Source organism: Lathamus discolor, chromosome 4, assembly GCF_037157495.1.
Source record: "Lathamus discolor isolate bLatDis1 chromosome 4, bLatDis1.hap1, whole genome shotgun sequence".
Lineage (NCBI taxonomy): Eukaryota > Metazoa > Chordata > Aves > Psittaciformes > Psittacidae > Lathamus > Lathamus discolor.
In genome coordinates this window covers 21,270,462-21,284,761 of record NC_088887.1, presented here as the reverse complement: position 1 = coordinate 21,284,761, position 14,300 = coordinate 21,270,462, and the positions used below count along the sequence as shown (strand labels likewise).

The window sequence follows — 14,300 nt, the reverse complement described above, 5'->3', positions numbered from 1 at the left end:
CATTATTAGATAGTAAAGACATATCAGACTTCTCTCTTTTTTAAAGAAACCAAACAACTCTGGAATCATGGCATTGCAATTAATATATAATCTGCTGAATCATCATTTAACATGCAATATGTGTTTAACTTGAATATTTTTTGCTACCCAGCTTTAAATTCGTCCTGGGTATGGATAGATAAAGAAGTTACTACTACATAAGCTTCAGTATATCCTTGGACAGGGCCTTTAAACATGCAGATATTCCACAGGAAATCTGCAGCAGTGCACTCAGCTTCATTGAAGGAAAATCTATTTCAAACTTATGCAAGCAACTGTAGCTGACAGTTAATAACTTGCTTGTTAATTTGTTCATCTTACATATAGAAAATTATTAAGAAAGAAACCATGAACACCTACTGGAAATCTCCAAATTATCTTCCAACAACACTACCAGAGTATTTAAAAGCGCACAGCACTAGCCTGGGCCGAGGTTTTCCCCCTCCTCCCCTAAACACAAAGAATACCATTTATTAAGTAAAAAGAGATTAATACTTTACCAAAGGAGAAACTCTTCAAGAGCAGAAAAGCACTGCAAAAGTTGTTCTTACCTAAAATTGAAAGAAGAGAGAGATGGAAAAGTACATAAGACTAAGAATCATCCCTTGGAGCACTGTACCTTCAAAACACAAAGAATTCCCAAATAATATTTTACAGACATCATGACAGCTGTGGAACAAATCTAGAGAAAACAAGCTACACCACAACAGGAAATTGCAATTTCTTTGAAAAAATAATTAACCTTCAGAAGGAAACCACCACTAGTATAAACAAACAAGTAATAAGGGAAACTGTTTTACCACAGGGAAACCTGTCCTAAAGCAGCGGCACAAGGGAATATAAAAAGTGTTTGCCAGAAGTGATGGGTCTCTGAAGAAAATGGGAGCAATTCTGTAACAAGGATCATGCACACACAGACTTCAAATAAGTCATCTTCAAGTTTTCAAAGACGAGGCTGGACCACAGAAATTCAGTAACTTTTAAATAGAGGGCTCAAATTTAAATTGAAAGTAATCACACACTGCTGGCACTTATACATGATCAGGAAGAGTTTGAAGGATATCTATCAGGCTGAATTGCTTTTATAATCATAGCTTTTGATGCCCAATCCTTGTAATTATAATAACTACAGTTATATAAGCATCTTGGTGATTATTCCATTACATTAAGTGAGAATCAGAAATGGGAAAAGATGAAAAATCTAAAAGTTGAACCTTATTCAACAGAAGATGAGATTTTAATATTTTTTCCCCACAAGACACACAAACTGAAAACAGGTCTAATTTTTAGAACTTGGAATCTTAACTTTTTACATGAAAACCTCATTCTCAAATGTGATTTATGAATTTTTACTCCCTTTTACTGCTTACAATTCTTAAATAGTTGCCAGTGAGCAGTAGTCCTCTTGTATTTACTGATATTCCAGCGGGAGAAAAGAAGTTCATAGGAGTGTAAGAAAGCTGTAACTAAAATAAATACTAAAAATAGAAGCATTTTTTATTTCAGATGTTAGGTCAACTATCTGCAAATAACAGCATTTCAGACTGTCCTTATTTGTTCTTGTTTGTTACACTGGTGCCCTTTGTGGTTTCTAGTATTTTGGCAACTGGAACATATACAATAAAGCTAGCAACACAACAAAAGTTTAGCAAAGGCAACAATAATGTGATTTTAAAAAGAACATAGAACATACAACAGAGCAGGCAGTTCTACAAATAGTGGAACCAGCTTGATTTGGCTTCCTATGACTTTGTCTCCTATGGGGATTTGAAAAACCTTCAGTAGGTCAACAACCTCACACTAAAATTTCCCTCTTCTACCTGTACTTTTAGTCACTCAATTTATTTTTTCTTTTTTTTTGAAGCAGCATTTAACTAAGGAAAAGAACTCTCCTGCTCTCTGAACCAGTTTCTTAACACTATAGCAGTGTTAAGTTTTGTGACTTCTTGTTTTCTGATCCTCTTGTAGAGGATCAGTACAAGAAAAAAAACCTTTATACAATGCTAAAATAGATCCATGGTTAGCAAATTCCAATCCTTACGTACAAGGAGATTTTAGTAAAGTCAGAAAACACAATTTTCAGACAAATTTGTCTGAAACACAAATACACCACCTGTGTCTCACCATCCTCACAAGTGATGTTTGTTTCCTATCTCTCCTAAAGTGATTTGGGAAATGGAAATTTCCAAAGCTAGACAAACGGCAGAAAATAACATGTACGAATTAAGAATGTCACAGTGTTGCACTCAAGAAATTTAGGAGATTATCTCTGGAAGCACCCTCTCAAATTGAAAAATAGTGGCAGCAGCAATCGTGGGAGGTGAGGGAAAGTCAGGCCTACCTAAAAACAAGACATCCTTCCAGTTCCCAGGAGGAAGAGCAAGAATGAACTGCCGATGGTTTAACTGCGCATTTTTCTCATGCTGTTAAAGAGCATAGAGCATCCAGAAACCCTCTGAGTTACCTTGTAGCTACCCCTGCAGGGTGAGCTAACCAAGGCCTCCCACATAGCTAAGCTGCAAGCCAGAAAGCCCAACAGTCAACGACAACCCTGCATAGGGCTGTTTCAAGATACAGGCAGACCACTAACGAAACAGGAACAAAGGCTCTGCTTCTGCAAAAGACCTGACAAAGGCAGAGTCTCACAAGAACTGCAAGAAATCCCAAGGCAGAGACAGTGTCTGAGCCCTTCTCAAAAGCCAGAGGGAGCCAAAAGAAAGGCTCCGGGTGCAGAGCTCGGCTCTGCTGTTCCACTGTATTGCAAACATGAACCTTCTCTTTTTGACATGAGATGCCCTCATGGCACAACCATTGAGCATCATGCACACCCCCAAGATCATAATTTTCTTCAATTCCACTTGTTCCGTTCCTTTTTTTTAATCCCTGAGATTCTCCATATTCTTCTGGTATCTTCCAATAAACTTGTTGAAGTTATTCATGGATATGAAGAACATGCAAAATCTGAAAGCAGATTTGAGGAAAAATTTCTGCGTGCTCTCCCTGGAAGATAAGGTACCTACACCTGATCTAAAACTTTCTGTAGGCTTCCTATCGTCCTGGTGTGACTAATATACCCAGGTATATTTACACCAGAAAAGGCTAGAGGAAGAAAGGCATACACAGCAAATATAAAATACTAAATCTTCACAGTTTTGGAGACTTCACAGAGGCTTTTCTGAATATGTAGGACTTTGCTGTTGGCCTTTTGCACCCCCCCTGGGCATGGTGATCTTCAGCCAAATAGAAGATAAAAAATACTGAAATACAAAGATGACCACACAAAGCATTCGGAGAAAGCTACCTTGCTGCACACAGAAACAAAAAGTGGCCTGCAGTGTTATCAGACAAGCTGCCTGAAGCTTTACAACACACCACAAATGCCGACCACAGAAAAGCAGGTGCAAAAGTCACATTAATCCTTAGGTAAATTTAGATTTAAGTAGCCCAGTAATAATTAAACTAAGAAAGATAGTTCTGGCCATTTAAACCACTTAGCTATTTTGGCTTGGTACACTTGTTATCAGGCCACCTGAGCCAGGACACTACTGCTGACATCTGCTTCCTGCCCCTCGGGCCCTTCCTCCATCAGAGGTTTCCCTGGACTCGGAATTTGACTGAGCCAAGGAGACGGATGATGCTCGCCCACTCTCTGCAGACTTTTTGCTGCTTTGAGCAGCAAGAGGCAACTACAACTTGATATGAACTGGAGGGTGGGTGATGTCCTGCCTCATAAACCTGCAGAACTGAAGGTACAGATTTTACAGAAGTTGTTTAAAGACAGTTTCTTGTTTCACTTCTACTTCATTCAGTAAATTTAAATTTTGAGAAAGAAACTTTCAAGCTTTGTTCAATTCATTTTCTAGTTGAAAGTGCAGAAAAAGAGTGGTTTAGACAAAAAAAAAAAAAAAAAAAAAAAAAAAAATCAGTTCTCCAGCCAAGGTGCTGGCTATTTAGCTGGGAGAAAACAAAAGCCAGAAATACCATTTCACTGCTCAAGCTGAAAGACAGGTTCTAGTTGTACAGCTTACATAAAGGCGAGTGTCAAACAATATGCTTGATTTTTGCTTAAACACTGACTCACTGAATAAAATCTATGTTACTCTTTTATATAAACAGTTCCTTTAAAAGCAGCATAAAGAAATACAGACAGTATTAATCTGGACATGAGCTTCTGCTATCCTTATTGAGACGTGTCTATAATTGTAACTGACTCTATTACCGTACTCAAAATGTGCTGCATGTTGGCATTAGAGAACTTTACATATATATTAATTTATTATGTGCTTACTTATCTGGTGCACCTTTTGAGACTAGCAAACTAATCACAGAATTAGTTGGTTTTTCTTTAAGATATATTTGTAAAATGTAATCAAAAAGTGCATACAAAATTTTACCTCAGGCATCAGCATGGCCTTTATTAGAATTAGTCAAGATGTATGCCTTACAGAAATAAGTTGGGACTTTTTTTCTGCCTGATTCTTCACTGACCATTCTTTTCTCTTAAGGGAATGTTTCTTCCAAGAAATGTCACTTAGATAAGAATCAAGGCTGTTTACATTCTACACAAATGTTATGCTCTCAAGCTTTCATTTCTGAAAACGTCAAAAAGTAAGGGGGATGATGCTGTGCTTGTAAAAACATTCTTTATTAACAGAACAAGTCTCATGGCATTTTAGGTTTCCCACAAGATGTTTTTCTGTCTATCATTTTAGAACTTTTTCCCACACATCATGTTCCTGATATAGGCTTTGGCAGGTTGCAAGATATGAGCTGGCTCAAAAATGACAGCTTGTTTTCAGTATAACCTTCGACTGTTAAACATTAAGCACTTTTTGCACAAGGTAATTCAAACCAAGGTGCACACACAGAAAAGATGACAGTTTTAGTTGAGGAAAGCTGAAGTCCTGAAGGATGTCAATGATAATTTTATGAAGAAAACAAATCCTGAAACATAAATCAGCTTTTCTTGCAAATTCTGTATTGTCTTCATTCTGGTCTCCTAAGAGAGATTTGATAGCATTTAATAGCACACTTTCTTGAAAGTTTAGTGGAACATCAATACAGACATTCTACAAGGAACCTGTAGTTAAAGGACACACACAAATAGCAGAACAAATACTGATCTTCAGGTACAAAAAAGGTCACATTAGCTAGCCCACAACAACAAAATGACCAGGACTTCAAAGCATATCAGAGAACATGTTCACATGTTTTCTTGATCAATAAGATCAATTTCCCATCCACTCCATTAAAGAATCAACAGGTGGACTGAGTTTGAAGAGTTGTATTTGCAGCCCAAGGAAGTTTCAAAAGCTGGATACAGAATCACAAACTTGCCAGGTCTATTTTGTAAGCTTATACCGGCGCAAATACCCAAGAAGAAACAGGAGGCTTTGCTGACAGACAGCAACTGAATCATGGTCCTGTTGCAAATCTTACTGATGTCATAACACTAACATTGCTAAACCCATGAATGTGAAAAAGACTTTAGTTGATGAAAATCAGAATTCACGTAACGACAGAGAAGTTTCTAAAGCTGCCTGGACCACAGATATCTAATGGCACTTTTCATTTAGCATTATAGTCAGCTATCTGTTAAAGGCATATTTAATGTTTCATAAACATAAAGTTTAAAACAAAAGTGCTTCTAATCAGATCTGGCAGGAAAGGGAGAAATGCATACACAGAACGAGGTAAGTGTGATCTTGCCCAGCTGAAGAACAGGGAATGGCAGGGTTTCAGGCCATGACTCAGACACTAGAGAGCTACAGATAATTCTCAGGTAAACTTTGCATGAGCCACTACATCATCCTTCTCTATCCTTCCTGCATTAATCATGTCATTAGTAACCTGACACAGCCCAAGAAGAATGTCTGATTTACAGGAAGCATAGCAATGCTAACAGAACAAACACTTTAGCAGGTCAAAAAAGGAAAGACCAACCTAAATTTCATTTTAGCTTGAACCACACCCTAGAAGAACAAGAAAACTGGGAAAAAGTAAAAACAAAACCAAGAAAAGGTATCTTCCCACTATGAGATTGTATACTTCATTTAAAGTTCCTGATGAACCAGTTACTGAGATCACAAATATGAAGGATACGCAAGAGCACACAATAAAGAACCAGCCCAAACATGTACCTAAGCAAAGACAAAAAAAAAAAAAAAAAAACCACCCAAGCTTTCTTTTGAAGTTTTCATCATAGTTATACAATTTCCACATTAGTCTAGGTGTTTTTAAACAACTTCTACAGCATGTAGTCGTCAATCAATTGTATGGTGAACACAAAGAGTATTGTTAGGAAAGATTCTGTCCTAGCCAGGTGTCTTGGTTACTCCACTAAACTAAGAAGGACAAGGGAAAATACTTGGCCAAAACAAAAATGCAAAATTTCAGAATTGCCTTTAAAAATTATAACTCTGGATTGATAGCACTCACGGTAATAAATGTCGCTATAATCTAAAATACTGTATATGGCTAATTCACCTTAAACATCCAAAAAGTAATGGCCATTTGACAGGATGGCAGACAACTTCCGTTCACTCTGAAACAAATAAAACCCCCTGCAGATTACTTTAAAAGCAGAATGAAATTATCCTTAAATTTCTTGATGCAAAGTTCTCACCTAAAACATGCAAGGGATGCAGGGAACAGCAGTAGCTGCATTTAAAAAAGTCCACCGAGCCACTTCACAATAGCAATTCTCAGAAGAGCATCCACAGCAAACATGCGCTGAAGTCTCTCTAAGCATATGAAGTCTCTCTAAGCGTATGGAAAGTGTATGGTACTGCTTATGGGTTTTTTTCAGGTTCTCATTACTTCATCTGTTTCTAACTCTTGCTAAGTAGGGTGTCTATTATCTTAATGTTTCCTTCCCATAGAACACTCCCTTTTCCCTCACTTTCCTCCCATTTTATCTTAGCATTAATCCTGTGAACTGACAAATTGATTTCTTAGCTTCATGACTTTAAACCACAGGGTTGCAGGTCTACCTTCCATCATAAAGCAAAGCTCTAGAAACTGAAAAGCAAAGTCAGAAAAAAATATTTTCTCTCTTCCTTTTCTCTTTCATCTTCGACCAACTACAATAGCTGCTCATGAGCTACTGACACCTAAATGTGTCACCTAAGTTAAAAATTTGTTTTAATTGTAATTGCTTTGTTCTTACTGATTATTCATGGCATCCTTTTCTCAATATTAAAAGTAACATATTATCAGTTATACAGCTAAAAGTTAAGACAATATATAAAAATATTAGTGTAATGCAAAATAAAAAAGGAAAATACAATATTCATCTTCTGACACTGATTTGGAAAGTTTTTTGGTTGTGCCATGACAGTAGCCCTAAGTCTCTTATTAGAATTTAAACCAAGGTGCTTTGAAGATTTTCTCAACTTATGTCCCTTTCCTAGCTTCTTGTTCTAAAGCCAAGATTGACTTGAGAGAAGCAAAAAACTGTTTTGCCCATGGCTGTTCAATGTCACATGCAGAAAACCACTAGTAATCCCAAATTTGAAATAGGCAGTAATCTGCTATGCAACTATTCCCTTTCTCATCAGTTTTTTGAAGGTCACGTAAAGACAATACGGGCAACAGTGGAAAATCTCTCAGAAGAGTCCCCACCTACATAAACAGCATCTGTCAGATAATGGTAGGTTGGCAAGATTGATCTGTTTGTGCTTCATTCAGGAAAGGCGTTAAGGACAGTTTCACAACTTTGGTTTACTTTGGGAGGAACGGGGGTGCCTGGTTTGCTCTTCTTTAATTTTAAGACCTTCTGAAACCAAAGGAAAAATTTAGAGAATGCCACTAACTTAATGCATATTCTATAGTGTATATGAGCACCCTGGGGAAAATCTGCACTCTGACAGACTCCATCTTCTCCTGCCTTGAGGAGTATAAACCAGGTTCACAGTTTACATTTAATCTAATGGTGGCTTTCAAAACAAACACATTTCAAACATATCTAGCAAATACTCCTCTTCCCACACAGCATTCCAAGTTTCTCCTGAAAAAAAGGCCTTCCTTCCTGAGAAAGACTTCAAGGATATCTTCTAAACTTGCCAGTAGCTTGCATTACATAGCACACCTAAGAATTTTAAACTGACCTTTGTCCCCTCCAAGAAAGCCATCAGTCTGTTCCAAACGGCCCACGCACACTCAGCAGAAAGCCAAAGCTCCCAGAAACTTTCAAACATGTAATCTATCTGTCCCAAGGGATGAGACTCTGTGTGCCTCTTCGTGCACACAAAAGGGTGAAAATAGCTTTCTATAATCTTAAATATCTCACAGCACACATCTGGTCCTTAGAAGCCTTTCCCTACTCCTTGCTCTGTGCCACTGCTTCCTTCCATGTCCACATCTAACAAGGGTCTCAGAAATTTGCTGACAACTTGGAAGTAACATGCACATGCACTTTGCCAGCATAAGCTATAGAAAGGCAAGGAGGAGAAATACCCTCAACCCACTTATGCAGCACACCTATTATAGCGAGGCTACTAGGATGGAAGCATGCAGTATGAATACCTCCCCCAGGAATCTGCACTTCCCCCAAGGGACCATGCTGCAGCTTGCACGGGTGCTATATGCCCCATGCAAACGCCATTTTCCGGTGGTGGGAACTGAATTTGCTATCTCCTGCCAACTTAAATCTATCAGGAAAAACAAAAACAAAGAAACAAAACAGACAATAGCTACAGAGGTTCCAGAGGAATGTAATGACTATAACAAAAGGCAATAGCAGTAGTGTGACAAGGGTTTATTAATGGGTCAAAACCCAGGCTGAAATGACTCAGACACAGAATCAAACCCCAGCTGGATAGCTTATCTCCTTCAGAGATCACAGGCCTTTGTGCACTTTGTATTCAGGTTCTCTTGGGACCATTAAAAAGAAAGCTCTATCTGGTCTTTCACCTCTCAATCAGAAGGGTGTTCTCCCAAAGCAGAGCAGCATTACTATCATAGAATCGTAGAATGGTTGGTCAGGTTGCAAACACAAACCAGACTGCTCAGAGCCCCATGCAGCCTGGCCCTGAACACCGATAGGGATGGAGCATTCACCACTGCCTTGGGCAACCTGTTCCAGTGTATCACCACCCTCAAAATAAAGAATTTCTTTCTTATATCTAACTTAAATCTCTCGTGCATAAGTTTCAACCCATTACCCCTTGTCCTATCCCTTTTTAGCAGAGCGGAAACAGCAGAAGCATCAAGCTGTACCCTCTTAATGAAGGACAGCAAGTCGGAGTAGAGCACAAACACCACCTACCAAACTACCACTGGTGCAGTGCAAATGGTTTCCTTAAAGTGACTCTAAACCTACGGTAAGAAAACAGTAGTCCAACAGAAGTCCGTACAACTACTACTAAAAGAGCACATAAACAGACTATAAGCGTGGAGAGAGGTGACAACGCTGGAGTGACTTAGGTATTTTATCCCATTCTTTCAAGGGAAAGCATGTCTACCCATCTTAAATACCACCTTGTTCCTTCAGAACACTACCAACCTTTGCCACTATTAGGAAGTAGGACTTTCATGCATTCGATACACTTCAATATTTCAGCTTATCAATGCATATGTAGGTATCATTCCAAGTACGCAAGAGATAGCAGTGTGTCGTGATTCTGATCATATCTACATTCACATGTAGCTACTCATAAAATTGTCACATTCCACCCATCCATGCCAGGCCTTTTCTCAATTATCCACCTTAAATAGCTCAGTAACACAAAGGTTAAGACATGACATGGGAGAGGAGAAAATTCATCTCATCTAAAATAACAGTGTGAAAATCAACATAGCCTAGTAAAAGTTTAGTAACCTAAGAGTTCAAGAAAGAGTGACCTAGAACACATGAGCTAACCCAGACTAACTGGTGCCTTCTCCCTTTACTCTGTCATTATCTATCAGTAATAGGTGGTTTAATACTAGAAATGTATTATCTGGTTTTCACCCTTGGCAATAACTTCGAGAAACAGCAGGCAAATACAAAATATAATTCAGTTTGAAACAACTGTGGGTATATATTAAATGAGTTGCTGCCAGCAAATAATAATGCATTCGTGTGTCCAAGTAAACCCATTTTCCTTTCCTTTCTCTCCTGTTACATCCTTGGATTATCTTCTGAAAACAGATCATGCTTGTTTCACTCCTCAGCACATGTTAAGGCTGAGCTCAGTTCCATTCAGGTTTTCCTCCCAGGAGCCTGCCTTTATCGCCTCTTGCACCTTATCTGAGCTCCTTGGTCACATCCCCATTATAAAGACAGACTATTGCTACTAGACCATTCAATATCAATACTATGGCATTCTTTCCCCTCCTGCAGCTGCCTGGCTGTGGGCTACACTTTTCGAAGGGTCCTTCAAGATCACTGTCATAGCTTCATGAACCCGTGAATTCCCAAAGATTAAATTCTCTATGAAAATTCTAGCAGCTAGAATTTGCTCACTCCCTACCAATACACGCAACTATTTTTTAAACTACAGCAGAATACAGAAAAAACAAGTCTTTGAATGAAGTAAAATCAGATATTAAATAGCAGTACTTTTTATTCTTACAGGAATCTGCTAGACTTCATAACCGTTAATCAGAAGAGCACATTATTCACATGCAACTTTTTAAATGGTAGAAACGTTACTGGATCTAGTCTAATCCTTAATGAATTATTTTATACAAATGTATCAATGTACTCTTACTAAATTATTGTATACAATTTTATTAAGTTAATGCTGAAATAAGGACCTCTGAAGTCAAAAGAAATCTTTCAAGCAATAGTCACTTACGCTTGTTAAAAAAAAATCATCACCTACTTCTGAATTTTACTGCAGATTCATAATACAAGAGAGACAATTCTGGACACAACTAAGAAGAAATTTAGGGAGAACATCCCTAATATCAGCAGAAGAGCTCTGAACTGGTAGGAATCATTTTTATATGCATGTTTTTAAGTGGGTACTACTGAAAAGTATATAAAAAATATATAAGCTCATTTCTCGTGCACGAATTTCTCTATAGGATGAAAATAACAGGAACCTGCTTAGGTCAGTATAGGGCACTTTCTGCAGGTAACTTGGTAAACTCACTAGTAGAAAATGTTAACTCTTTTAAAAAAACCAAGCCATTCTTACTTTCTTGTCCAAACTTTGGAAGACTTTCTCATACTTTCTACATGTAGTTGCCATTGCTCCATTTATCAAATTCTTTTAAATTCTAAGTCATAGAAGAGGGTGGAGGGAGGAACTGATTTTGTTCTGCTTACTAAGGAACTCTCTTAGTTGATAAAATGTATCAAAAGCTTGTCAGATCTTAAGTCTTTTCATGTAAAGTAAATGTGAAAATCAAAGAATCATAGAATAGTTAGGGTTGGAAAGGACCTTAAGATCATCTAGTTCCAACCTCCCTGCCATGGGCAGGGACATCTCAGACTAAAACCATGTCACCCAAGACTGTCCAACCTGGCTTTGAACACTGCCAGGGATGGAGCATTCACAACCTCCCTGGGCAGCCCATTCCAGTGCCTCACCACAATTAAAGTAAAGAACTTCCTCCTTATATCCAATCCAAACTTCCCCGTTTAAGTTTTAACCCATTACTCCTTGTCCTATCACTACAGTCCCTAATGAAGAGTTCCTTCCCAGCATCCTTATAGGCCCCCTTCAGGTACTGGAAGGCTGCTATGAGGTCCCCACGCAGCCTTCTCTTCTCCAGGCTGAACAGCCCCAGCTTCCTCAGCCTATCTTCATACGGGAGGTGCTACTTGTATTTCTCCTGTATGTTTTCTAGTCAAAGCCCCCCCTTAGAAATAGTAAACAAAACTATTGAAAAAATATGTGAATCCTCCAGATGTTTAAAAAGTAGGTTCATATAGCCAGCGATGTCATATCAAATACATACAGTAGTTAACTCATCTGCTTTTGCCATCTGCACACTAGAACAACAAGCAACGGGGGTTTTTTGACCGAAATGCTGTTTCTGTAAACACGTTCTGGAATTTCACTCTTCCATTTAAATTAATATAGAACTTACAGTAAGTGGCCCTAGGAGAGAGCACACTTCTGATGTCTCTGCCTGAAACACGTGCCTTCCCGCAACACTTCCTGTATTGCACCCGTTTTTGGATATTATCACTTGTCTGACAAGAATGAGGTCAGCTAGGATTGTAAAGATACTTTACAGCAGCTGTCCAGCATTTCTTTGCAAGTCCATCAGCTTTTAACTCCTTAACTGCCCCACCAAAACAGACACTGTAGTCTTGCAGGAACACCAAAGAACAATGACTTTTCAGGGTGCACAGGGTGCTGGCCACTGAGCAGTCTAAAAGTGCTTAACTGGGGGATATAAATGACTAAACTTTTCATATGAGGAAAAAAAAAAGCTCATGAATGAGCCACATGATGTGAAATTAAGAAGCATTACCACCTTTGCAGCAGCCAGGACCAAAATGAGATGGGGAGGCAAGACAACATCATTTATGCAGAAGAAAGAGAAACACCGTGTTTGAAGAACAGCAGAGAAAGCCAGCCAAGTTTAACATAGTAAGGTTTATCAACACTTTCCCAAACGCACTTGGCTAAATCTCAGCAAGTAAAACTTTATTGGTCCAGTTGCTTTCAGGACCAATAAAGCTGAACTAAACCCGCATAAGCAGCAAAGAATACTCTGAATTTACACAAAACTTATAATGTGACACAATAAACCCATCCCCAAAACTCTCACAAAAGTTCTTGAAGTTTTAAAACTCTCCATCTTAGGTCACACAGGCTGTCAGAAGCCTCTTTAATTCATTTATGAAACTGTATTCACACAATCACTAGCATAAACTGTGTATGAATGAATCTTTCAGTAGCAAAAATTTGACCTGTATCAATTATGCCCGTATTTCCATTAAATGAGACAGAATGTGCACCCATGTTTTACTGGCTGCCGGAGGACAGATAGAGACATACTGACACTGACTGATGATATCTGGTATACGAGCTTTATCTGTATAAAAGTTAGTGTGTTTTGTTGGGGTTTTTTCAATAAAGTTCCACAGATGGTATAAATTTACTCCCAATCAGTTCAGTGAACTGCATGGCCACCATTTCCATTTGAGAAGCTTTAAGATGATACAAGCTTACCACATCACCAAACCAAACTTCTTTGTTGCTTTCTGGCACCCTGTGCAAGAGCTGTTGAGAAGACAAGGAGAGCAGCCTTCTATCACACCTCAGCCTCTCCAGCTCAGGTACCAAAGGAGGCTGTGAGAGAACAGCAGATGGGAATGCAGAGCATGTTTTTAAAAGGCTCAGTTATGAGACGGATGAGAGACAAAGACACAATTTCCACAGCTTCTTACTTTCCTTTTGCATGATGTGTTCACAGGTGCTGTGCATATCCGCCCTCCGTTTGTACAGTGAGCCTAGCTTACATCTTGTTTCAAGGATACTGCAACGATTTTGTGATTTAAACCATGATTTAGTTACAATATTACAGTTGGTATAGTTTCAAAAGAGCAGTGTTCCTCCTTAGGCTGCGTACTGCCCACACTTCGCAGGGTTTTGGCAGTGAGCAACTTAGCTCATCCATTATCATATTGTAACACTTCAGAGCACATACCAGATCTAAGAAAGCATTTACAAAACTGATTCTGTCTTGCAAAAAATCTCTGTACGCCCTTGGCTGCTTCTGTTCCCACCTGAGGTAGGGCGTATACACATGTAATACTTTATACATGTGCATGCAGGTCTACAGGGCAATCCTCTGTGTTTCCTTCCAAATGGCAACTTTTCAAAAAGCAGTTGCCACTGTGTACCTTACTGTGTACAGTAACTCAAGCAAAAGGCTGAGAAGCAAGACAACACACAAGAAATTAGTTCAGCTTTGCCTACAGTAAAAACCAAGCAACACAAATGCAAAAGTAAGCAATTTCCAACCACTCACCTGGCTCAAGAATGAAGTTATAGCTTCATAACACTGTACCAAGATGTGCTGCAATAAATATTATGCTGCCCTAGAGGAATTGTTAATGTCAACCTGGCATCATTGTCAGTAGATCTCTTCCTGTCCCCTTTCTTTCAAACTAGCTGGGTCTCCGTGTCAAACTACAGGTTGCCTCGACGTTCTGTTTGCAACAGACTCTTTGGATGAGTTAAAACCTGATAAACAGCAATATCAACCATATGGCTCCTTTATAAAATCCCATGTTTCTGTAGTTATGGACAACTAATGGGAAAACCCTGAAAGCTGAACTTAGTGTAACAGAAGTGAGATGAAGTAAGTTG

The 14,300-nt window shown here is 38.7% G+C and overlaps 1 protein-coding gene across 14 annotated transcripts in view; it reads right to left on the bottom strand.

Annotated features, from left to right (window-relative positions):
* CMSS1 (cms1 ribosomal small subunit homolog) overlaps nucleotides 1-14,300 on the bottom strand; it is a 258,974-nt gene that overhangs the window by 127,248 nt on the left and 117,426 nt on the right. For 10 of the 14 annotated variants that reach the window (XR_010612157.1, XM_065676584.1, XM_065676587.1 and 7 more), the window contains one exon: nucleotides 540-590. The exons of the other annotated variants lie outside the window; for them this stretch is intronic. Coding sequence is in view for 9 of the 10 variants with exons in the window: in XM_065676584.1 (XP_065532656.1) it covers nucleotides 540-590 (51 nt within the window). In the remaining variant the exon portion in view is untranslated. The remainder of the gene's footprint in view (nucleotides 1-539; nucleotides 591-14,300) is intronic. 14 annotated transcript variants of the gene reach the window in all.